This window comes from Drosophila elegans, unplaced genomic scaffold (genome assembly GCF_018152505.1).
Source record: "Drosophila elegans isolate 14027-0461.03 unplaced genomic scaffold, ASM1815250v1 contig_149, whole genome shotgun sequence".
In the NCBI taxonomy this organism is placed as follows: Eukaryota; Metazoa; Arthropoda; class Insecta; order Diptera; family Drosophilidae; genus Drosophila; species Drosophila elegans.
Window position 1 is genome coordinate 17,798,749 of NW_024545513.1, and position 25,379 is coordinate 17,824,127.

General features: G+C 37.0%; 2 protein-coding genes across 5 annotated transcripts in view; one reads left to right on the plus strand and one right to left on the minus strand.

Moving 5' to 3' along the window:
• Positions 1-22,059, plus strand: part of LOC108144312 (blood vessel epicardial substance) — a 30,363-nt gene extending 8,304 nt beyond the window's left edge. For 2 of the 4 annotated variants that reach the window (XM_017269020.2, XM_017269012.2), the window contains exons 3-7: positions 14,702-14,859; positions 14,930-15,032; positions 15,107-15,256; positions 15,698-15,839; positions 16,575-18,413. In XM_017269020.2, the coding sequence (XP_017124509.1) occupies positions 14,702-14,859; positions 14,930-15,032; positions 15,107-15,256; positions 15,698-15,839; positions 16,575-16,729 (708 nt within the window). In that variant the 3' untranslated portion in view covers positions 16,730-18,413. Of the gene's footprint in view, positions 1-14,701; positions 14,860-14,929; positions 15,033-15,106; positions 15,257-15,697; positions 15,840-16,574; positions 18,414-19,567; positions 19,601-20,494 lie in introns of those variants that run through there. The other 2 variants (XM_017269029.2, XM_017269038.2) reach the window with 2 other exon arrangements.
• Positions 72-5,911, minus strand: LOC108144303 (transcription factor kayak). Its single transcript, XM_017268998.2, has 3 exons — positions 4,901-5,911; positions 1,621-1,880; positions 72-1,148 (listed from the first exon to the last, which is right to left on the minus strand). Exons 1-3 carry the CDS (start codon positions 5,557-5,559, stop codon positions 700-702), a joined length of 1,368 nt encoding a protein of 455 aa, XP_017124487.1. The 5' UTR covers positions 5,560-5,911; the 3' UTR covers positions 72-699.
• Positions 22,060-25,379: the final 3,320 nt, after the last annotated feature.

Consider the following 25,379-nt stretch of genomic DNA (forward strand, 5'->3'; position numbering starts at 1 on the left):
AATTGTACACATTTAAATATTCAATTTTATTGATTTAATTTGTTTTTTTTTATTATTGTGTTTAATTTTTGATTTTTTTTGTTTTTTGTTTTGCTTTCATTTGTTTTTTTTTTGTTGTTGTTGTTTGTTTTTATATAAATTATATTCACTAAAACTTCCGCACTTAAAACAGAGAAAAACATAGTTTCCAATGGATTAACAAATAACAGAAGAAAATTAATGAATTTGCGTGCTGTCGCTCGAAAAAAATAGTATAATTAATTATCAATAGGCTATTATTTAATAATTCTGTGTAATTTATTGGCTATCGACTATGGGCTAAATGTGCTATGGTTCGCGAGTGGTGGGTGTGTGGGGAGTGGGAGTTGGGCTGAGCTTATCACAGGAAATCAGATTGCAAGGACGCAGAAAAGGAGGCGTCCTCGGGAGAAATTAAATATTTTTTTGTGCAGGTGTGTGTGTGTGTATGTGTGTGTTGTGGGGGCGGAGGAAGGGCATTCAAAAGTCTGATGTGAACGGATGCAGGGGCTACCGCTTCACCGTTTACAACCAGCTCGTTAGATCAATGGTTCAATAAGCAATATAAATTTGAGACAATTTATCGAACATTGAAATACAGTGTGTGGGTGTGTGTGCGTGTGTGTTTTTATGGTAATGATGTTGAGCCTAAATCTATAAATTCTTCACTCCGGATATGCCTTAGCTGAGGCGTATTTTCGATGCCAGAAAATACAGCTGCAGGCAGGTGGTCAGCATGACCGTCATGTTGCCAATGGCGATGGTCATGTGGATGCGCCGGAATCCCTTGTGGATGCGCTGATAGTGCGGACAGTCGACGAGATCGCCCTGGACAAGGCTGCCCACCTCCTGGCCACTGCCGATCGCATCCTCGATCCTGTACTTCTCGTGCATCAGTTGCAGCATCGGTGGCACCAGATATAGACGCACCACCACCTCGATTCCCGCCGCCAGGGCCAGTGATCCCATCTGAATGCCCGCCGCTGTCGTCCAGCCGGTGAGGAAATACTTGGCATACACCACCAGCATCGTCAGACTGAGCATGGCATTGAGGGCGAAGTAGCGCGGGAACAGGATCTGCTGGCACTGCCCGAAAACGTGGCGGGGCAGGGAGAAATACAGCGAGAGACCTGCAAGGATATGGCCAAAAAGACAGGATACATTAGTACTTCGATTCATACCCGATTTCAAGGGGCTCTACAAAATGTAATTACGATTTCTGTATGGCTGACCTAAATGAATCGAGCGATGTGTCGTTCAATTGAATGCAATTGCTCATTTTGGTTTGATTTGGTTTATTTGTTGACTGAAGATACACGTGAATTGTGGATGATCGTAGCATTATCTTGAAGTCTCGAGTGTTGAATTTGCTTTCCTCTCGACGGTTTATACTAATAGTTATTGGAGGTCGTTCCAGTTGTTAGGCTCTGATTTTTAATTGTTGATTTATAAAATTAACTAGCAAAGTTCACATAAATATTTTCCTGAATGATGATTTTTGTTGTAAAGCTACTGGTTCCTCCAAAGCTTGATGACGGATGACGTATGCGCAGGGGATGTTCAACAATGTTCAGGATAGTCCTGCGACTTAAGGACACTTACCCGAGACAAATGTCATCCAGATCTGCGACCCAAAATGGGTGGCAAAGGCGCCCAGGAAAACCAGAGCTGCCAAAACGCCGCCCGTTGCTGTTCTCGTTGATGTTGCTGTTGCAGATGTTGCTGCGCTTTCTGTTGCTGCTGCTGCTGCTGCATCTACTGATGTCGTTGGGTCGATGAGGTCGCGTCCCACAGTCATCAGCACAAAGGCCAATATGCAAACGGCTATCAAGTGTGCTGGCTGTGTTGTACGCGTCAGAATTCTGTAATAAAATAGCAAAGTGTTCGATTAGTAAATGGCAATCGACGATAAAAGATGGCTGAGAAGATATGAATGTTGATAATGGGACCTTGAAAACCAAATTATAATTTATTTTTAAAACTACAAATTATTAAGATATCAATTAATTCGAACATCGATAGTTTGTTGTGTTTCGACAAGTATTTTATTTATCAACCAAGGAATCATCTATTATGGTTTTTATATGAAATAAATTAAATGTGATTTTTATATAAAGTTCATCACTGTAAAATCATTAAACATTTTTTTTAATTTACTTAAAGAAAAAATATTCTAAAAACCAATTGAGCTCATCTTGACCCATTAAAGTTATAAACCTTATTTCAGTATCAATATACTACAATTTCTGCTTTTTGGGTTGAAGTGCTGTCGCAACGATTTCCGTAATATGCAGCAATAGATTTATATTTGCAATTGGTACGCAATCGCCAATGGTCCAAATTCCGAAAAGATATAGCCGCCCGATCCGCGGGCAACGGGCGTATTGTATGGTATATGGGAATTACGTACCCACGTGGCCCTCATGTCTGATTAGATTTGATTTGCGGCGAACATTTGCACCGATTGCGATCGTGCGAATTCGCCGCCCACCGATTGCTGTCTCCCTCTCTCTTTCTCTTTCTCTAGCTCTGTCTCTGTCTTTTCTTGTCTACGCATTTGTTGCGTCTCCCTCCACCTCCCATCTTTTTCGTCTGCCATTTTTTGCATATCCGTCTGTTACGTTTTTTTTTTAAATGTTTTTTTTGCACTCTTTCGCCGCTCACGTTTTTTTTTTTTTTTTTTGTACGGCGAATAGAGCCAAAGTGGCGTACGTGCGAAAACGCATGCAACCGAATATTATATATTTTCGCCGCCCCCCACTATCCCCCTCTCTGTTGCTCTCGTAGAGACCAGAACTAAAGTAAAAAATTGGCAATCTCTAGGCGGTTTACATAACATAAGGCGTGGAAAATGCAATTTTACACTTGCACTTGGAGCGAATTCGGGCGAATCAGCTGGCGACCAGCTGACACGATAAAAAGCGTCGAAGCCAGCTGATCTATGGACAAAAGAGAGAGAGAAAGGAGGTACAGTTGCGTTCAAAATAGTTTAGAAACAAAAACAAATATTTTTTAGTTTTAATATAAAAAACAATTATTAACAATATTTAGCAAGAGACACAAAATAATATAATTAATATTAAAGTTCGAGAATAGCAAAAATTTATGATATTAATAAAATAAAGTTGAGCAATTTTTTTTTTTAAATAAAAAATTGATTTTTAATTTTGATGTAAAATTTAAATACGAAAATATTTTATTCATATTATTAAATCAATATATTGAATTTTTTAAAAATAAACTTTAGTTAGTTTTAGTAATTATAATTGTTAATTTATTGTTTTAAAATTTATATTTTTAAATAGTAATAAAGTTGTTTTGAAGTGAATTCTTAAAATGACTTGAAATATATTTTAAAATGATTGTATTCTACTATTGTGACCGCCACTGTACGCTGTACGAAAGCTCTCCCAAATGACGTAGGACCCGATCGCACTTTGCACTCCAGCAGGTAGTTGCGGATCGGTCGGGTGATTCAGGGGGGTCTTAGGGAACTCTATTGACTTGGCAATTGTCGTCATAGCGCCGCGCCGATCGCAAGATAGCGAACGAGCCCAGACACACCCCCCCGCACCGCCCGAGGGTTAACTTATCACTTGACATTGAGTCAGCATTACGGTCAAGGCGAATATCACTTGTTCGTATTTTTAGATTCGCACACTTCTCGTTGGTAATGCTGCCCTAGTGGCCCAAATAGTCGGGGTTTTGGTTGGGTTAGGTTATGGGGTTGTACTATGGACTCATAGGTTGGGGTTTCACTGTACCGATCGATATCGTGCAGGTCACGAGTTCTGAGTTTGGCGTCTGCTGCCAGGCATTATCAATGAGGTGCTAATAATCATATGATAGCGGGCCGTTAATTTCGCTATTTGGCCAACGAATTGCAAAAGCCAGTCAACAAATTTTGGCTTAAATGGGCATTGTGTTAGAAATCAATCATAACTGAATTGGTGTTCTCTTTTAATGAACTCAAATAAATGGTTGGACATTAGGTGAAGAACTTAAGACCTTTAATAAAGGTTCTTTCAACTAGTCTTATAATAGAGCAATGTCTTGAGTCCGCTGTTTGCATAACGGTTTTGCGCCCTAGACAACAGGAACACATGGCATGGCAGACGGTGGAAAAATTGTACGACTATATTTGCATCTATAAATATCAATACAGAGGCGGCGTGATCAGCATGATCCACAGTCGTGACAATGAACTGATAATGATAAGACAGTGATAATGCCACCTGCAACGAGAGGGTTTCCCTTATGTCACCTGATGAATTGATGGCTATTTAATAAAGGGGGCGTGTGTTCGGGCTATATCAATATGTATAGTTAAGCAACAGTGTTATTTGCAAATTTTCAATTACATTTTTGCATGCTTTTAAATACACATATCACAATTACTTCACTGGCCAAATTTAGAAATATAATTAGTTTGTGCTAAAAATATTGAACACTAGCCAAACTTAATTGGTTTTGCCACTTTGTTGTCAAACAAATAATGGAATACCTCAGCGTTTCCTGTCATTTAATTTTATGCAAGTACGGCGTGTGTAGAAATAGCACTAAATGTCATAAATTACTGGCCTTATTGGACGAAAATCTAGCAATTACAAATTTTGTATACAGAATTTTTATTGAAATATTTTTATATAGAGTATATCTTTTTTGAAAACGGAAATATTTGGTTAGTGACTCTAGGGAATATTATTATTTTATTTTTAGAAGAAGGAAAACTGAGAGATAATTGCACAATTTAATTAAATAAAACTAATTAATTTCAAATAAACTTAATGTTTTTAGGCTTGTCAAGCGTTGAATACCAATAAACGGGATGTTTGGAAAGTGCTTTTGATTGATGAAAATAATTTGGTGGAGGGAAACTCACGTGTATAAGCGACTGGCCTGCAGCTGGGCCACCAGACAGGTGATTCGCTCGGACACCTGTCGCGTCATCTGGGTGCCGATGGCCAGGGCGTCGTCCATCGACGGCTCCATGGAGCTCAGCTTGCGCTGTTGTTGTGCCTTCAAAGTGTTGGCCAGTGGTCCCACCACCTCCTCCTTCTCCTGCTCCAGGTTTTGCTCTTGCTCCTGCTCCTGCAGTTCCATCTCCTTGAGCATTTGCTGTTGCTGCTCCTGCTGCAGTTTGCGAAAGCGTGGGCAGAACCTCAGGAGGTCACTGCGTTTGCTGACCTTTGGAGTGGCCGTAGCCGTATCGACTGGCGATGGCGATGATCGTGGTTGTGGTGGTGGGGATTTCAGGGTTTCGGTAACACCGCTATCCTCGCTGTCACTGCCGCTGGCGGTTGAGGATTCACAGCTACTACTGCTGCTCAGCTCGAGATTCTCGAGAAACTGCTGCTCCTTGTGCTCCAGCAAGTCCTTCTTCTGCTGCTGCTGCTGTTGCAGCTGCTGCAGCTCCTTCTTTTCGCGCTTCTTCAGCGTGTACTTGACACTCCTAACCGCCTTCGATGGCATTCCACAGGCCATGTAGCGTTCGATCTGCTGCTCGTTGTTTTTCTCCACGATCCCTGAATTGTGACACATATTTGCATTGGTTTCTTTAGCTCCTCTTTTATTGATCAATTTTGGTAATCCTCTCTCTTTTTGGCACTCTTCTTTCTATCGCTTCGCACAGCAAAAAAATTTTTTTGGGGTTGTGGTTACTTGATTTTGTGTGTGTTGTGTGTGGTGTGTGTGGTGGGGTTCTTAACTTGCGAACTTATTAAATCAGGAATTTTGTTCAACACCGCGTTTTTATTATTTTTTATTGTGGGTTTGATATTGGATTTTGGTCCGTGGGGTTGGGTTAATTTCTGGGGTTGGTTATTTTTTGTTGATTCCGGGGGGACCAAGAGCGACACGCGGCGCGCTGAGGTGTGCGATTTTGAATGGGAAGTCGGCGCTGCCATTAGGTTTTATATATGCCGCCGACGAAGCCAGTTCTTGCGCCGACGTCGCCGTCGTTCGCTCTGCTTCCGCTCTCTTCAGAGCGTTTTCCACGTTCTCCACGTTCTCCACGCTCTCCACCGCTCGCCAATGCTCTTCGGGATCCACATTTTGCACTCGGTTCGGGATCGGACGGGATCGGTGGAGCTGATGCAACAGTGGGGCCAATGGCGTTTCGTTAATGGACTGTCGAGTAATCTAGTTCATCGTGATTGCGTGTTTTCTTATCCACAAAGTGCTTAGTTGAATCTTATTTCTTTAATCAGTCAACAAAAAATATATATATTTGAAAAACAAAAGATTTCTTTGATTAATATGAACCAGAATAACGCAAAAAAGATTTCTTGCCCACAAAGTGCATATTATTGTCCACCTGTTTAAATGCTGTTAATCTTTTTTTTTTTATCAAATTTATGAACCACACATAGAAAACAGAACTCTAAAATCCGACGTTTTATGTGCAGAAGCTAACCGTTTTTTTTAAGTAATAGAAAACATTAAAGTATCACAAAGTTAAAAATTAATTTTTGTAAAGCGTTTTACCTTTTAAAATGTTTTAACCCTGTTTTTGCATCTCAAACTTTTGCTACTCTTCTCTGTGTATAAATATAAATAAAAATGTAAGAAAAAAATACAATCTTCCTCTTGTTTTTAAATGATTACTGTTCCATTAATTAATATCATATCAACTTCTAAAATCTAAATATCGACAAATCAAAGTAATAATATTAAGGTCAGAAACTAAACTTGAATTTGATGAGTCTAAAACTGGACCTTTTTATAAACATATTTAAAAGCAAGGCAGATGTTTCTGATAAATTCGTTAGTAAGCCCACTGTGCGATGCATTTGAACTGGATTATCCGTGAAGAATGTGTTAAAAGTGTAATAAGTGAGAGAATGGGAGGCTGGTCCGCTGCATTGGATCTCTTAAATCCGTGCGAATAGTTAAGCTAAGAGTACCGCCACCTTATCACTGGGGAATCTCAATTAACGGCGGCTGTCACGCTGCGATCGTTTGGCATTTAGCCGCCTTATAAGCACCTGACAAATGGGCGCCACATGTGAATAGTTTTTGGACTAACCTTCACTCGGCCCTTCCCCCTCTTCCCCCCTTCCCACCCTTCCCCCTTGTCCGCTGCCTTTCTTTTGCCAAAAACTTTCCTACAATGTTGCGGCGAAAAGATTCCTTCGACGTCACCAGCGATGGAGCAATCCCCGCTTTATATGTAGGTACATATGTTTTTTGGATCCACCAATTCTGGTTTACCGATTATGAGTCGTCCGCTTAAATTCGGCGAATGGATTTCGATCACTGACGTCGTCGAGTGTATCGTACTTTTTTCGATTCGAAGAATCTTCCAAACAGTAATTTATACAAATATGTCTGGGAAATATCTATTACCTGTTGTTGGGGAAAACATTATAAATTTATCACTGTGTAAATCACTTTTAAATTATTTAAAAAAGCTACACCAAGTGCAATTTGTTATTATGATCTTAGATCTCTACCATTAAACTAACTATAGTACTCTTTAAGAAACTTATAATGATCCTTGATTTATTACTTAGGTAACTTTTTGACAAATGTATAAATACGTGCCATGTCCATATATTTGTAAATATGTTTAACCCATCATTTATATAAAATATGAAGGTTTTATTTTAAGCATGTTTTACATACAAATGTATATTTTCCTGGTTCATATCAAAAGGATTTTAGTTAAATAATAGAAAAACTATCAAAAAATTAAATTAAAACAATCCCCAAGCAATCATTAAACAATCAGAAATCGTTTAGTATTCTATTCAACGAAAATGGTTCTTAGTTTATAGGCTTAACGAAAGGAACACCACGGTGTGTTGCAGAAATAGCGTTCAATCTAAATGAAATAAGCCCGATACGAAATGCTAATGATAAGGATTGTCTGGGTGAATCATCCAGTGATTCAGTGGGGCTCGTCTAGGATCTACCCCACCGACCCCACCGACCAGACGGGCTCAAAGTCCCCGCCGAAAAGTGACCACTTCTTGCGATCTCCCACATCTTTCACCCACATAATGCGCAAAATAATGAAAGCACACACGCCAACGAGCTGGCAAAAAAAAAAAAAAAAAAAACAATAGAATAAACAAACTGATTAGTTAGTTGATTAACGGTCAGTTGAGCAAAGGTTAATCGTGGCCAATCAGCGGATATACATATGCGCTATACGAATCCGTGTTTAACCTGCGGTTCTTGAGAGCCTCGATGAGTGGGCAAGAAATCACGACCAATGTCACGATGTCCAGCCAATTTGGGTGACCAAATGCGGAACTAATCGCATTATTTGTATGCACCTTGGGGAGGCGGTTGGCCAAAAACGATCGTCTCGATCGGAGAGATCTACGTCCGGCCAAACGAATCGAAACAGAACGAAATGGATGGGCCTGTGGGACCGCAATTAGATAATGAGCAGTTTGTGGGCAGCCATCGATCGGCGCGATCAGCAATGCCAGGAATCGTATATAGAAAGCACTCTCCATGTACATCTTATCGACTCGCCGGGATCCCCTCTTGTCATGTGGTGCACGTTTTGCGAGTTGGCGGCCCCAAAAAAAATAGCAAATATTATTAATGAATGAATCTCGAATTGAATATCTGCAAATGGCAGTCATTCGATCAATCAGTCAGTCGAACAAATGCAGGGGGAAAAGTTTCAAAGATCATAGGTTGCCAGCATGATCAGTTAACAAATTAATACATTTTCCTCTTTTCAAGAACTTTTATAGGGGTCAGAAGTTAGGATAACTTAAAAATTAAGCTTATCACTTGAATTTTTCAGGAAAGAATAACATATCTTTATTAAATAATATAACCAGTAATAAAACCTTATATTTTGTAACTCAAAAAGTATATAATTTACGAATACCTCAATAAATTCAAAACAAAAATTATTTTCGTTTTGGTATTTCAATAAATTCAAATAGATATATCATTTTGATAATATATTTTGCACCTTGCCCACCAATAAATCAATCATTTGATTGGTAAATTATACATATGTACTTATTTGATATATATGACAGTAAATGATATAACGATCAAGTAAAACTATTCATAGAATGTTGACATTAACTACAGTACAAATAATTTGCTTATACTTTATTGTAGCTTATATTGTGGTCAAGTGGTAATTAGGCAATTCAAATAAGGATTATTTGTATTTCGACAATTAATTATTTACAAATTAAATACTTTCACTCCATGACCAAGTTAACATTAAAATAAAGAGTAATTAAATTATACAAATAAGGCTAAATGAAAGTAATGTCTAGAACAGTAAAACTGTTTATACTTTTGCGTTAAATTAATGAATAGTATTTAAATTATTTGAAATTTTTTGCATTCATTGGCATTTGTGGAAGATCACAAAGATTTCAGAAGGTTTTCATTATTATGACATGCTGTCCTATCTTATTGTTCGTTGAATGTTTGGACTTTGTGGCTATTCATCTTGACATTCGATTAGTTTTTATAGTTTTTGTTGGTTATATTTAGTTGTTGGTATTTCTATCAACGGGATGGTACGTGGGCCAAGTCTGGTTTTGTTATTTCTTAGTTGGCGCTGTGGCAAATTCCACTTCATTTTGCCTCAAATGCGGACGTGCCGGCCGGCTTTTACGTCATTTGGCCCACAAAATGTGGTTCGAAGGGAGGGTACCCAAAATATATGTATGTATGTATGTATATTCGGGGGACACTTGGCGATGTTTTCTTTTAGCACCTGACGCACACAACAAACTCAGTTGAAGAGAGCTAATGAAAGACGTCTGCGTCAGCATCAGCATCAGCATCAGCTGTCCATTGTGGCATTGATCCAACGGATGATGATGGGAAATATATTTCCACAAAAGCACACCCCCTACCGCCTTCTCCCACCCCCCCAAAAAAAAAAAAAAAAGAAACACCTCTTTTTCACACCCACCCACGCGCCTCCACTCAATCATTGTCCGAATCGCGGCGTAATCCCTTCATGGCGAAGAAAAAACAAAAACACCAGCCCACGTGAGCCGTCTGAGTAGATCCAGATATATAGATATATAGGTTATGCCCACTGCAGACACGCCCACTCCGCCCCCTTTTCTGGAGTCACATGAGTCACCTAAATCACCTGGAAGATTAGGCGTAGATTATTGACAACTCAATTAGCGCTAAAGTTTACAAAAAATTTTCAGCAAAAAATAAAAAGAAAGCATCGATTTTAGATTTCTATGGTTAAATTGGGATAGTTAATGTTATAATATAAGATATAATCCCTAAAAAGCTACAATTTTAAAGAGAATATCAATAACCAATGATATTGTTCATTGGTATATTAACTGTGATATTATTAATTTGTAAGATGTATTTTATATTGTTATTAATTATTTGGCAGTATTGGTAGTTAAAAATGAAGTAATGGCTTTTAGAAATCATATAATACCCCCTATAATACCAATGATAGTATAATAGTGTTTTGGCAAAAAGTTAAACAAAATCCTATGGGAAATGCCTTTTAAAATCATTACCCCGATTTAGGGAATCAGAATTTCAATAATTGGTGAAAATGTCCATATTTGGTATTTCACCATGAGCTAAACACATTTTTTGCGCGTGATAAGCGACTTGAAACGGACGGAAAGTTTCCGGAGAAAGAGAAAACTCCGATGCAGTTTGACTTATGTTATCAGTACAAGATGGTTGTTGTTGCTGACGGCAATCGATGTTGTTTACAACAGCAGCTCCATTGTTCACACAACAACACGACGTGTGCAGCGATCGACATTTATTATTTATATTTATTTATAATTTTTATTTTATTTTCTATGGCTCACTGTTGCCGACCGCCCGTTGCTTTCTGGGTCTCTCTCTCTCTCTCTCTCTCTCTCTCTTAAAATAATGAAAGAGAATCAATATTCGGCTGACTGCTTATCACAGAAAAGTAACAGGTTCAATGGCTCTTTACGCATCGATCTTCATCGATCTCTCACTCTCCGCTATCCGCTCTCCCGTCTCCGCTCTCACTATGATATATATGCGTATTTGGGCAGGTCAGTTAGGAGCAAATAAGAAACGGAAAAAGCCATAAAAAAGGGGTAATAAAAATGGCCGATCGAGTTAGGAATTAATTAAGACCGATTAGTGCTAATTAAGTCGCATAAGTATCTCCCATAGTGGATCGATCGTCATCTGTGGCATGCACCACGAGAATTATTTGCAATTAAGTGATCTGCCGCTCTGAAGTGAAGCAGTGATCTTTGACTGGGTGAGCAGATTAAGGCAATCAGCTGGAAAAATTCCAGAGGAGTTCTTTCAATGGCTGAGTGCCTAAGAAATCTTCTTCCTAATAAACTAACAAAAAGTCTGAAATTATTGAAAAAAAGTTCTCTAATTAGTATTAAAGTATACAGTTTATAATATATATATATTAATTGATACACCAATAAATAAGACAAAAGTCCCTTAGTAAAGTAGCAATTATATAACAAAGATAACACAATGGATTCTGCAAGTAAATAAATTATGTAGATTATTTTGTAATTGACTCATCAGCATTTACCCTTTTGAGATTGGATAGGTAGATCTTAATGATAAATTATTTAAAGGGATTAACTTAAATTGCATACTTATGACAAGACAAAGGCAATTAATCTTTAAGGAAGCCAATTAAATTAATGTATGACTTTAAACCAAGTCAACCTTTTTTGGACTCCTCTCTCAAGATATATCTCTGATCCAATCGGATTCAGAGATTGGCCAAAGTGGAGCGGCGCATTATCTCTGGCCGACGATCGCTCGCAAATTGCTCTGTTTCGGTTTCAATGCATCATTTTTTTTTTTTTTTTTTTTTTTGTGGAATTATTTCGCTTTCATTGATTTCAATTTGCAAATTGCGAGCGGTACAACGGAATTGTGCTTTGTTTCCCACAGCAAAGGAATGGACGACCCCATCCCCGTTCCGAATTCCCGGGTGTCCATTCGATGGCAGTCCATCATGCATATGAGGCAGTTCAGCCAGCAGTTCATCATCATCAAGAGTCCGCTAATCTGCCGTATCTGTATCTTGTACACAGAGAGTAATTTCTACATTTTATTCTGTTTCTCATGTATTAGTTTCCAATAATATTAATATAAGAAATTCAAATCAGAATAGTAAGTATTTTTTTAAATACCGTTGAAGTTGCATAGCACGAACCACAATTCGCTACAAAAATAAGTTCAAATTGTGAAAACTTCAGGTTATAGAACTTATTGTTAATCTTTCTGTCTTGAATATTCGTAAAACAAGTTCGATCTATAGAGCAGGAAAAGTTAGAGTTGTTTGCTTTGAGATTTTGAAAAACCATAATTTGAATTGGTTAAAGTAATATATAACATTAACAATTTAGATTTCAAGCTTCGACTAATGCAATTGATATTTCTTTTTATCAATTATGGCAAATTTGAATTTATAGTTTGCCTACTGAACAGCTGATTCACAGAATTAATTTGATTGCTATGCAGTTTTAGGGTGTTTTGTTTTTCTCCGTGTATCCGTAAATGTGGCTGCGACTCTTTCTTCTCACTGCCTTTGTGGATTTTGTTTTCATTTTTATTGCTTTTTTTTTTTTGTGGCTCTCTGAGCTGAGCTTGGTGGCTCAGTGGTTTGGTGGCTATGTGGCTCTGTGGCGCTGTGGCTCTGTGGAGAGTGGCCTACGTGACTCGGGAATCCGCGGCAATGTCCGACGACCGACTGGCGACCGGCGACTGTTGCAAATCGAAACGAACGATTCGCTGGATCCGCCACCAAAACCTGCCCCGGATCACAATTTGTCCGCCGCTCGTGCAAACCTCTTGATTATGTTATTTATTTATTTAGCCATGCTCGTTAATGTTTAATGTTATTGCCGCGCGTCGCCTCAGTAACAAACAAAAAAAAAAAAACGCTACAAAAAATCCCATCGAAACTAAACCTCATTCAAACTGATATGAAAGTCCTTTATGTTCAGTCGACACAGTAAAACTCTGATTAATATATTATTATTATTACAAATTCTTAAGATTTTTAAACCTAAAACTAAATGCAACCTTTTTTTGGCACATGGATGCTAAAAATCAATTTTAATTTAATTTTTTTTTTAGACAAAACCTTTAATTTGACCGTATCCTGAATATATTTTAAAAATGTCTTACCTTTTTTTACCTTTATAACCCAAAATTAGGTGTTTTTGTTTTCTTTAATTCTTCATCCTGAGTACCAAAATGAAAATATGTTTTTTTTTTTTGTGCCATTTAAACTACAAAATGTACATACCCTAAAATTGGGGTAACAGTTAATTGAAAACTGCTAGCGTTTCATGTTGCTCGGCGCAATGTGATCGCCTCTGATGTTGTTGCTGTTGGTGTTGTCAATGTTGCTGTTGCTGTTGCTGTTGCTACTGCTCCGATCCATAGACGCCCCCCTGTGGAGCTGGTGCGGATCGGGGGCCATCGCCTGGTTGGCTTGTCTGTCTAACGGCTGCGTCAGCAAGACACACAATATTTTTGCATGGCAACAACTTTTTGCTTTTTGGCGTGTGGCTGTTGCCACCACGAGTCTTACATTTTGGCCATGTGATCGCTTGGCTTGGCTTTTTGGCTTTTGAGAGGGGCAATGGGTGTTGGGGAAGGGTGGCCCCAGCAAATGCCCCCAAAAAACTGGTCGCAGCAATATCTAGCTGGCCTTTGGACGAAAGCTCATCTACGCCTACGCTACCTTATTATACAATAAAATGTTCTACTAAGGAAAATTCTAAAATCGGTAGATTTAAGTGCTACCATTACAGAATTTCATTTTTTAATGCGAGTGTTGGATAAACCTTCATTTTTATAGCAAATATTTCTTTGTATGTCCCATTAAATATACAACTATATAAAATTTTCTTGTATCTTTGAAAGATTCTAGATTAATATACAAAGTTTTATTGTATTAATATTTTTTTTCTGTGCAATCATAATGAAATAGAAGCAGGCAAACAGGTGGAAAAAGGGGGCGTGATCTTGCTATACTCGAAGCAATGCAAAGCAGTTAACACCCTTGATCTGCGATAATATTTACCAATCTCAGTTGTTCGTTTGTTTGTTTGTCCAGTGTTGAGTGTAACATCCACTTGGCAACAGAGTTTATTAACCGATTGATCTACATCATAGTTTTTTTTTTTTTTTGCCAGCTCCTTGGGAGTTTCCAAAGTATTGATTATTTACCCATCTAATATATTTTATTGAGCACACTGACTTGTAAATTATGTACGCATAAACTGGCTATTTAATGCCCAACAGAACCCATTTACTTGGAAAAAGTGGAAAGTTTTTTGGAGAAAGGGAAGCACAAATACAAATGGAAACTTTTTTATTTACCCAACTTAACTAGACTATTAGCTAACAAATTGTACTTGTCAGCTATAGGCTTTCCGGCAAAGGGATTATAAAATAATTATTTGATTGTGTAAACGTTGCTTGATTCCCTAGAATGGTGAATCAACATAAAAGCGGCAAGTGATTAATTAGAATTGGGTCATGCGTCAGCAAATATATATAACCTTTATCAAAAAAAAGGGAGGATAAACAACAAGACTTTAAACTTATGTATATATGAAAAACAAATAACTTGACTATTAAGTGTAAATTAAGATACATAATTAATCTATAGCTGTCACAATTATCATTAACTTTATGCCCCCTTTGTGGACCGTATTTGCAGGTGTACCTGGCACTTTTTCAGCCGCTGCACGTGACTCGCCACCAGTTCAAAAAGGTGCTCAACTGCATGAAGGTGATACGTGCCCTGAAATACCAGGAGGTCTATGCCCAGGAGAAGGTCACCAAGGTCGACAGCCTGTCGCTGGTGCTGAGTGGCAAGTGAGTGCTGGTGAAGATTCGTTTCCGCCCATAGACGTTAAACGTGTTGCTTTATCACTTTTATTCGCAGACTGGTGGTGTCGCAGCATCAGCGAGCCCTGCACATTGTGTTTCCCCATCAGTTCCTAGATTCGCCCGAGTGGTTTGGCGTCTCGACCGATGACTACTTTCAGGTGGGTGTGTCCATATTCCATATTCGATCGCCACTCGATTCATTAACATATCTCCTCTGCTTTCGATGGGACAGGTCTCCATTATGGCCATGGAGGAGTCGCGGGTGCTGATCTGGCATCGCGACAAGCTCAAGCTGTCTATTATGGCCGAGCCCTTCTTGCAGACCGTCTTCGATCACATTCTCGGCCGGGATGTGGTCAAGAAGCTGATGCAGGTCACCCAGGTTGGTTTCCCTGAATGGTTAAATATTTTATGGATACCTTTTTTTTTATAAAATTGAATTTAGATGTAAGAACCCCTACACATTTTAATTTGTGTCAAGAAGCTTAAATATCCATTAAGTCAAACTTAAAATCAATAAATCAGAAATGTCTAAAGGGGTCTTAAGTTAATGGTAAATCTTGATAGTTCCTTATTACTTTCAATATTAAAAGATAGTTAAAAATATTAAATTCCTTATTTACTGGCAACAAAAATCACCTAACTTTAGTTTAGTTCTTTTTTTTCTTTTACAAAAAGTTACGACACTTTTGTGAAATGATATTTAAAAAAGGTGTTATTTCTAAAATATCAAATAGTGCCCAAAGTTGTATTTTAAAAATTAATAATTTTTTTTTGTACCAATTTAATGCTTTAAAATTTGTTGATTGTTTTTTGCCTTCAGGTGAGCGAATCGATAGCCAGCAATGGCTTTCTGCCATCGGGAGGATATGCGGAGGATGCGGAGGACAAGCCCATGTTGATACTCAAGAAGAGTGTGGATGTGGGCCACGGACTGACGGCCCTGATCAACCGGCAGCTACAGGGTAAGTGAGGCCCCTTGACCCCTCCTCTCTAAACTATCTATCCACTATCCACCTAATCTTGTACAGTAGCGGTTAACAAAATAGTAACTTCAAAAAAAAAAAAACTTCACCCTTTAACTTTAATACTGTTAAATAGTTAATAACTATTAGTTATACATTTTTCTTATACAACTTTTAAGTCTAATAAAAAATGTTTACCGATCTATTAAACTCTCACAAATTGCACAAGCCCTGACGGATTTTTTATTTATTTACTTTGAAAGCACTAAATTAATGTAAAGAAGATTTTAAGATATATATATTTTTTTCAGTTTTATGATCTGTACATAAAAAACCAATACAAAAACATTAATCATTAACTCGGCAAGCAATTAAAATTTATTTAAAAAGTGTTTTATAACATATTATCATTTCTATTAATGTGACCGCTACTGTGGCTAGCTTTTCCCCATGCTTTTTCCATAACTTTCTTGGTATTTGGGGTTCTTGATTTCTTCATCTTGGACCCTTGAGTGTCTCTCTTTCCCCTGTGTCTCTATCTCTCTCTGTCTCTGTTTGCACGCTTTCTGCATGGCCTAAAAAAAAAAAAACCTAAAATCACCTGTATTGAACCCGTAAAGAGTTTAACTTATGTTTTTCCTTATGTACTTTATTTTGTTATGTAATTTGTTGTGCATTTTTGATTTTTGTTTTCGTTTTCTTTTTACCTTTTCTACGCCAAAACTCTAATTTTAGAAGAGCATGTTCCTTTACTTGGTCGCACGTACAAACAACAACAACAACAACTACTGCAACAACTAGAACAACAACAACAACAACAACTAGAACAACAACAATCCGTACAAGAAGCAACAACAAGCGCCAACAACATCGTTCAAAGTGCAATGTGAAATTATGCAATCGGCCCGCTGCTGCTCAACTTGCCACCAACAATCAGAGCACTCCACCGTCCCTTCACCTTTGAACTGCACAACAACAGCAACAACAACAACAACAACAACAGCAACAACAACAACAAAACCACCCACAAACAAGCAAACAATCATCAGTCATCATTCAGCCATCAGTCAATTAATCACACGCAGCAAGAACAACATCACGATCATCCGAGAAAGAACTGTCGAAGAAATCTGGAATCTATCCATCATCTAAATCTAAATCCGCATCTTGAATCCCACATACAATCATCTCATATCTAGCATAGCGACTAGCACTAGAACTAAACAAACACCTAACACATCTAATCGTTCAAATAGCAAAACTTTGTATTACACCACTAAGGCAAACAATCAGCCAGACACATACGATTTTTTGTAAACTTCTCGTCTTGGGAAACGTAAACTTTCCATACCAGCGGAAATGTTCTAAAAAACAGTGTTGTCAGATCTTAGGATCCTAATATAAACTCCCGTTTCTCTACCAAAATGATGTAAGCAAATCAAAATTGTGCATTGGAAAAAGTTTAAAAACAATACCAATTAAAACTCACGAAATCAAGTAGGAAACCTGATGAACTGACAACATTGTTACAAATTTATTCAATGTGCTCCCTGGATCCTTAGCAAAAAACTATCGATAGCTGTTGTCAAACCAGTTGTAGACGTTGTAATTTATTTTGACTGATCATGGTTGTATGTTGAGTTGTAGTCAAACAAGACGCTCATGATTGCTCATGAATCAGTTTCAGTTTGAGTGGGCATTTAGATTGAACACGCTCAAGACAGTCAACCAAGGTTTAGTTTTTAAATTAATTGATTATGCTTTTGATTTGAAAATGCAGTTAGTATTATTTGCTTTCCAAATGCATTACAAAATGTACTGGTACTGAAGTGAATTAGGTTTATATTATTAGGACAATTTCGGCGATCCTTTGATCACAATAAGATCCTACTTAATGTGCTATATTTCTTGCGGTTTATTTGACCAATATTCAGATTTTTTATTACAAACAAATATTCATAGGAGTAGAAATATATCAAGTAATGAGTATTAACTAGTTCTTTGACATGATTGTACATAAAATGACTATCATGAGAGCTGGTTTGATCAACAGCACTTCAGTTTTAGTTACAGACTTACGTTCTTAAGATCGAACAGGTGATAATTGAACTTTTTCGCTGGCCCATGTGTTTTTAATGCTTTAATTTGATTTAATTGATTTGACAACGCTTGGCATTTAATGGAAATGTACTGTGCTGGCACATCCATCAATTCGCTTAACTTCCATTAACACATTATTATTATTTTTTTTTTCTGTATTTCTTTATGCATATGTTTTTATCGTTTGATTTGTTGATTGATTTGCATACAAATTGAGCTTGAAGAAAGCGTGAAAACTAATTAGAATTAATATCGAATAATATTTGATAATTTTAAGCAATTCATAGCCTAAGCCGTTGTAAATACACTATATACATATATTTGCTGTACATAACCCCCGATTATTCGTGAATCCGAGAAACCCCAAATCCAACGCTCCCCCAAAAAAAGTGTAATAATCGAAAAGGAATCAATGTGAATGTAAACAAGCCAAAAACGAAAGCTAATAAAAAAAAAAAACGTATATAAACTTAATACCAAGATTTAGTATGCGAGATTTAATCCAATGAATTATCGAGAGTCGAGCTTCGTTTTAAACGAGCGAAGTAGGCACGCGCCCAGTCATTTGACATCATTAACATTATTTTGGCGCAAATGGCATTAATTTGTTTTTTATTTTAATTCGCAATATTTGGCCTGCTGCCACGAGGAAAAACAAAACAATATTTGTTATTTAATTAAACAATTTGTCTGTTGTCGCGATCGCCGTCGCCGCTTGTTAATTGCGATCATTTGTATAGGCTATATTTTTGTGCAGGGCATGCTTTCATCGTTCGCCTTTGCAAGCAATCATAGAAAATGGAAAACAAAATAGCATCATGCCCATAAACTTACATACAAAGTGCAACCGACAGCAGTACGCACATGCCACGCCCCGCCCTGCCCGATCACTTCCGCCCATTTACAATATGTGCTTAAAAGTGTTGTTTGGAAAAGCAAATAAATATATTTAGAGGTAGTTGCAGGTAATGGACATAGTCTTCAAATGATGTCATTTTTTTTATATAAAAACTAAATGTGAAAAGAACGATTTTCTAGTTAGTTTCATTATTATTTAAAATCCGATAAAAAGTTAAAGAGCTTATATATATTTAAAATTATAAATATTTTCGCAAAGCCTAAAATCATTTTTAAATAATTTTACAACTTACTGTTTGTCACTTTATTTCTTAATCACTGACGATCGACTGCGAAAGTAAACGTTGAAATGTGAAAATACTCATTATTTGAATAGAGAGTCTAAAAATAGCGTTTGTATTGAATTACTATTAGAATAGAACCTCTAGCCTTTCTAATAACTGGTCAAATATTTAACCACGCGTTAGAATTATCACAAAATCGGATTGATAGTGCCCCTATTGTATTGTTTCCCACCTCCCTTGTATGCTAATCACGTTCCACTGATTTCTTAACATCAACGACAATAGTTATAATATATATGTTTGATTTGTGATGAAATTTATGTATTTTATTTTCTATTTTTTCGGTGACTATAATTTTGTTGTATGTCTAACGTAAACGTTCCAAACAAAAAAAAAAAAAAATCCATCATAAACGTTAATCAACAACAACAAAACTACAACAACAACACCTACAACCCAATCCAACAACAACTACCACGAAAACAGCCCTGCCCAGGATATCGAAGTACTACGATTGCGGTAAGTTAAAAAACCGATAAGGAAAAGGATCTCAAGTTTCGGAAACCGAAACCTTAAATGCCCTTGCAGACCGATGTCTATTTTCGAAATATTTTTTAGAATTAGTGGTCCGATTGGAGTACAATATTTTATTGGGATCTTGGGGTCTTACTTCTATAAATTCGAAAACAACTTAAAGTTCCTCGAAAAACTAAAATGGTTTTGTGCCATAGAAATTTTAAGGGATTTCAAATACATTGCCGATTTGTTAATAAGTATGCTGTAAAATTTACATGTTAAATTTTCTATAAGATATGGGAAAAAATAATTTATCAGCGTTTGCCCAGTGTTATAACGCCTATGGCCGCTTACTTACTATTTTGGTTGCTCACTTTTAGGCACATCTTTTAGTAAACATTCTGTAGGTCTGTTTGCTATCCCTTTTAGAGTTTTGAAAATATAAACTCATTGTAGATTGAAACTGAGAGATTAGTTAAATTTTTCTGGTCCGATTCTACGAGTATTTCCATCCAAAAAAATCGTATTCCCTCTGCAAGGGTCTAAAACAACAAAAGAGCAGCTCATCGCGTATGTATGTATGCCAGTCTGTGTGTGTCTCCGTCTCTTTCTCTGTCTATACAGCTTTCTCTATCTCTCAGTCGGTGTTCAAATTTCTGTAGTGTGACCGTTCGTGTGCCTGCTTTTAGATTTGTGCATGCAAAACTTTTTAAATTGTTAATTCCAATGTCTTGGATAAATTTAATAAGCAAATGTATGTATTTTTAAAGTGTTTGTTAAGTTTGGGAGTCTTAGCCTCTGCCTCTTCACTCCTAGTCTAGGGATATATGAATGCATATTTTAAAATATGTTCCTCTTTTTCTTCTCCTTTTTCTCTATTTGTGTTTTTGCTTTTAGCTGGGGATCCTAACTCTTGGCGCCTTGGACGGATCGATGAAACGGACCATGAAACGGCCGTTTGAGAGGGATCGAGACGAAATATTTAGACTTGTGTTTTTGAGTATTATTAGGTGTATATTTTAGGCAATACTGAGGAACGGTAATCGTGGAAACCAACAGAATGGATCCAAGGAAACCAAATGCCATGAGTCGTTATATAGAGAATAATTTATATATACTATTTTGAGAAGGCATCAATTTGAATTCGGGTATTCCTCTCTTGTAGTCGTGAAAATTATTGAAGATTATTCTGTACATCAATTTTGTTTCTTGCATTATTTTGAAAACATTTATGGGATTACATTGAAGCCAAAATTATTGCTAAGTATTACATTCGGCCCACAAAATTGTATTTTTTTTAAAAAAGTAGCCATAATTTTATTAAATGTTTCTATTCAAGCCATTGCGAGATGAATACCCCCTAGAAAGAGAATGAAAATATATATGTATACACAAATTATATATTAATTAAATCTAGTCTAGTTGCAAATTGTATTACGCTATAACTACGGATTAGACGAATGACAAACAAGACCGATAATTCGACGGAGAACAACTGAAAGGAAATGTTTATTAATTAAATGGAGAAATATGTATTTTTTTATTACCCTAAAGTTAAGAGATTATAAACGAAACGAAAAGAAGTCGGGTGAAAAAAAAAACCAAATCGTTGAGTGTGCAATATACAGATATAAATATACGATATGTACATGAATATATATGATTAGTTAACGAAAAGTTTGTTTGTGGCTACTCCCTGCTAGATGCAAAGCAAGAACACATTCCATCGTTGATTAAACCCTTTAAAAACCTATAGCATTCGAAACATTTTTTTACATACAATTCCCGCCTAAATTGTCACCTCAATCATTACCACTTCAATCAAAATGTTTGTTAAAGTGCAGAGTTCTGCAATCTACCCATAGAGTTAAATAGTCCCTATTGCTTTTGTATCTATGTATGTATGTGCCTGAATTAATGCATATGCATCAATCAAAAGTTCAATAATATTGAAGCCCGACAGTGAATTAGCTAGGTATAAAAATAACACATCCAACAAGCATAACGAACACATATAAGTGAGCGCCTGCAAAGAAAAACCTAATTAAACGCGAAATACACTGGACTGCAAATACACTCAGCCCCCGCCCATGGAGGTTTCAAGCTGACCCCCTTTTAATTTAATAACCCCCCTCCCCCGCCCCCATTTAATGTAATCAAAACCCATGCCATTATGCATAGAACAGGAATTTGGTTTCACTCCCACGGAACTTCCCCTAAATTGCAACGCATTGTATTGTATCGATCCCAACGTTTGTCTCGTGTAAGTTAATGGTTAGAAACAACAGATCCCCCAGACCCACATAGAGCATACACAAAACTACAACCCAACCAAACCGAACTAAACCAAACCAAATTAAAACCAATAGTTCAATGTATTTCGTACCTTTGAGTATAATTAAAAATAAAGTAAAATGGACATGAAATAAACACAAACATAAAGTTGGTATTATTGAGGAAAATGATGATTTTAATTTAAATTGATTATTTTAAAAAAGGTAAGTTTAAGGGGGAAAAGAAATTGTGTGTGCATTTTCTTATATGGTTATATTGATTTGAACTGATACTTAAATGCAAAATACCGTTGGTCATTTTAATTTATTAAAAAAATTTTGCCTTAAAGTATATGTACCTTGAAAAGAAAGTCTGTTTAAGCCCTGATCTTTTGTAATATTTATATTACTGACAAATAAGCAAGCAAGAAGGATAAGGTTATATGAAACATAAGCTGTTTTCCTTGCTCTATTATAAGTTCCACGAAAACCTTGAGTTTTGCCTTTTGATTTAATATAAATTGGGCCAATTAAATTCCCGGTATGCAATGTTTCGCCCACAGACACGTTGCTTTAGATAATAGACATTGCGGTGAAGGCTTGCAAGCATTCCGGTTTAAGTTTTAGTTGCAGGTTCAGCCTTGAGTCTAAATCAGTTGGAAGAGGGCTGCAATTAATGCATGCAACTGGCCACAAGTCCGGACACAACTTTGGGCCCACAGCGAGGACAATGTCCAATTGACCAGGCTAAAACCCTCGCAAAGTTAGCCCAACGACATTTTTAATATTTGATGTGGTTTTCTCCGCTGTCTGCAATGCCAACGGGAAAAATAACAAACTTACAAACATCTACTTTAATATCAAGCAAAAGCTTTCGAAAAAAATAAAAAAATAAATGCGATGTTTTGGAAAAAGTTGTTAATTAGAAAAAAATCAATTTAATCTTGGCTAATATAATTTTTATTTATTATTAAACTCTACATTTTTTTATAAATCTTATTTTTATTGCAAGGCAAATTCTCGTTATAAGGATAAAATATTTTCAAAATGTTTATCTTATAACATATTTTATATTGTTATGTATATAAGTTATTTTCCCAGTGCTCTTCGTGGCTCAACGCCTTATTTATATGTACATATATTCAAATTGTGTGGTCCACCTTTAAACTTTTTTTTATCTTTTCGCCCCCGGAAAGTCGACTGGTGGAAAAGTGCTTCTGCCATGGAATTTTCACTAAAAACTTTTGCTACATGTATCACTCAGACAAGCAGTCCTCAAGCAGTGCGGCAAGCAGTCAATTGCAGACCGCGTGGAAAACTGTTGCATATTTAGGGGGGCCCAGAGGTTTTATTAACTGAGCGGGACTTCAAAGCGTCCTGTAAAGTCCTCTGTTGGTGTGGTGTGTGTCTGGGTGGATGTGTGGGCACATAAATAGGTGGACTTAATCCCAGTTTCACAGGTCCTTGCTTTATTTTTAACTCGTCGCTTGGTCACGTGTCCTCGCGTATGGAAACATACAGTACTACTGCTCTCATGAAAATTATGTTTTGTAAAAGGTAAAAGGATATTAGAAAACATTCATTCACTAACATTTCTATTGGTAAATTATATATATAAAAAAATAAGGAAATCATTTTTTAACTAAACTGAATATAATATTTAAGCTTTAAGTCTTATTTTTGAGTTACAAATTGCTGTCTCATTAAAAACTCCAATGTTAAATAACTATTTGAAATACCTTTTTGCTAAACATAATTATTATTAAATAATATTTTCGTAAAAAAATTAGCTTGATTTTTGGGAACAAGAATTAACTAAAGCACATGATGCCCAAGTTTTACTGTACTGTTTGCGGCTTTAATTAATGAAAATTATGGCAGAATGATTGAGTCCCAAAATCATGATAAATATTGACACTATTTTTCGCAGTCAAATTTAATTTGTCCATATTTGTAACGAAAGGCAAATAAAGAAATTCGATTCCCTTTTGACGACCACAAAGCCACCGTTTTATTGGACTGTGCGCCGACAATTAAATGCTCAATTTTGTTTACTTAATTTATGGACCTATGGACCATTCGTTGTGGGATGAGGGAGGTGGGCGTGGCAAATGCATGAGCAAAATTAATTGCAGGTCCTTTGCTCATTTCGTTTGTTGGCCACATTCGCCTTCCGCTCCACTTGCGCCTGGAGTTGCGGCTCTGTTGCCACCGGAGTTGCCTCAGATTTAGGTTAGTCGTTCACCTTAAATCAGTTAATGTTAATCAGGGTGTTGGTGGTGTTTTGAGGGGCGGAGGCGGAGGACCTGTCACTCAGTCAATTGCTTCCGTTTCCGTTTGACGCTTCCCATCCGGCGCAGGATGAGCAAGTGGTCTGGTTATGGCTGCTGTCGGCATTGTTGTCGCTTCGATGGATCTGCGACTATACTTCCACTGATCAAAATAATAGTAGTGACTTACTTGCATAAAAAAATTAAACAGTGAATTTATTTCTTGAAAATTCCAGTTTGATATTTATAAGAGCCGTTTCATACTTCCTTAAACTTTTATAAAATTCAATTGGCTATATAATATATATATATATAAGAAAAATATTATTTTCAGTGCAGTTCAATATGAATTTTCACCAAAACAAAAATTTAAAAATAATTCCTTTGAAGCTGAATGAAAGCTTAGCTTCTTTTTGCCCTTTTCTTCAACCTTGGGAACTTTACTTTAACCATAATTATGGTAATCTACGAGTCAGGGAAGATTGTTCTCAGTGCTCATCCACATACTATATGTACTCGTATATATGTGATTGGGTCAGTCGGGAAGGCAGCGAAGCGTTTCAACCCCAACCCCTGGAAGCCAGCAACCCTTCGCCAAGCGATTGGTCAATAACCTTAATTGCTCATCAATTTTCACAGCAGCAACAGCAGCAACAGCGACAATAGCTACACCAGTGACAAGAGCAACATCGCAAAGGCGCTAATCAGTCAGCACAGCAGCAACAAATCTGTCCCAGCGGTCGATGTGTGTCACTATGCTAGATATCCGAGTCTTTGGGTCTTGTGCATTTAATCAATATTTGGAAAATGACAACAACAGCAGCAGCAGCAGCGACACACTCACTAATCCCGGCGCAAATTGAAGCTGACAAAGTGTCGGAAAAATGTCAAAAAATGCGGACAACTTTAAAGCATCAATATAAAACTTATGCAACAGGCCAAATAAAAACCCATTTTGTTCTGAAAGTAAATACTAGAGTGCACAAAAAGTTTTGCCTTGGCCTTGTCAGATGCTGATGTTGATGTTGATGTTGTTGATGTTGATGCTGCTGTTGTCGTGGCCAAAATAGGATTTTTGGGGTGACACTCTGGCAAACAGTGTGTTTGGTCGAATGACAAAAGGCGACCGCCGAAAGGGGTGGCAAGAAACTGAGCCGACCGAACTTGCATCAAAACGAGGCTGTCACAACAGCAACACCAGCAATAATAGTTCATATTGCAGCTGCAACACAACTCACT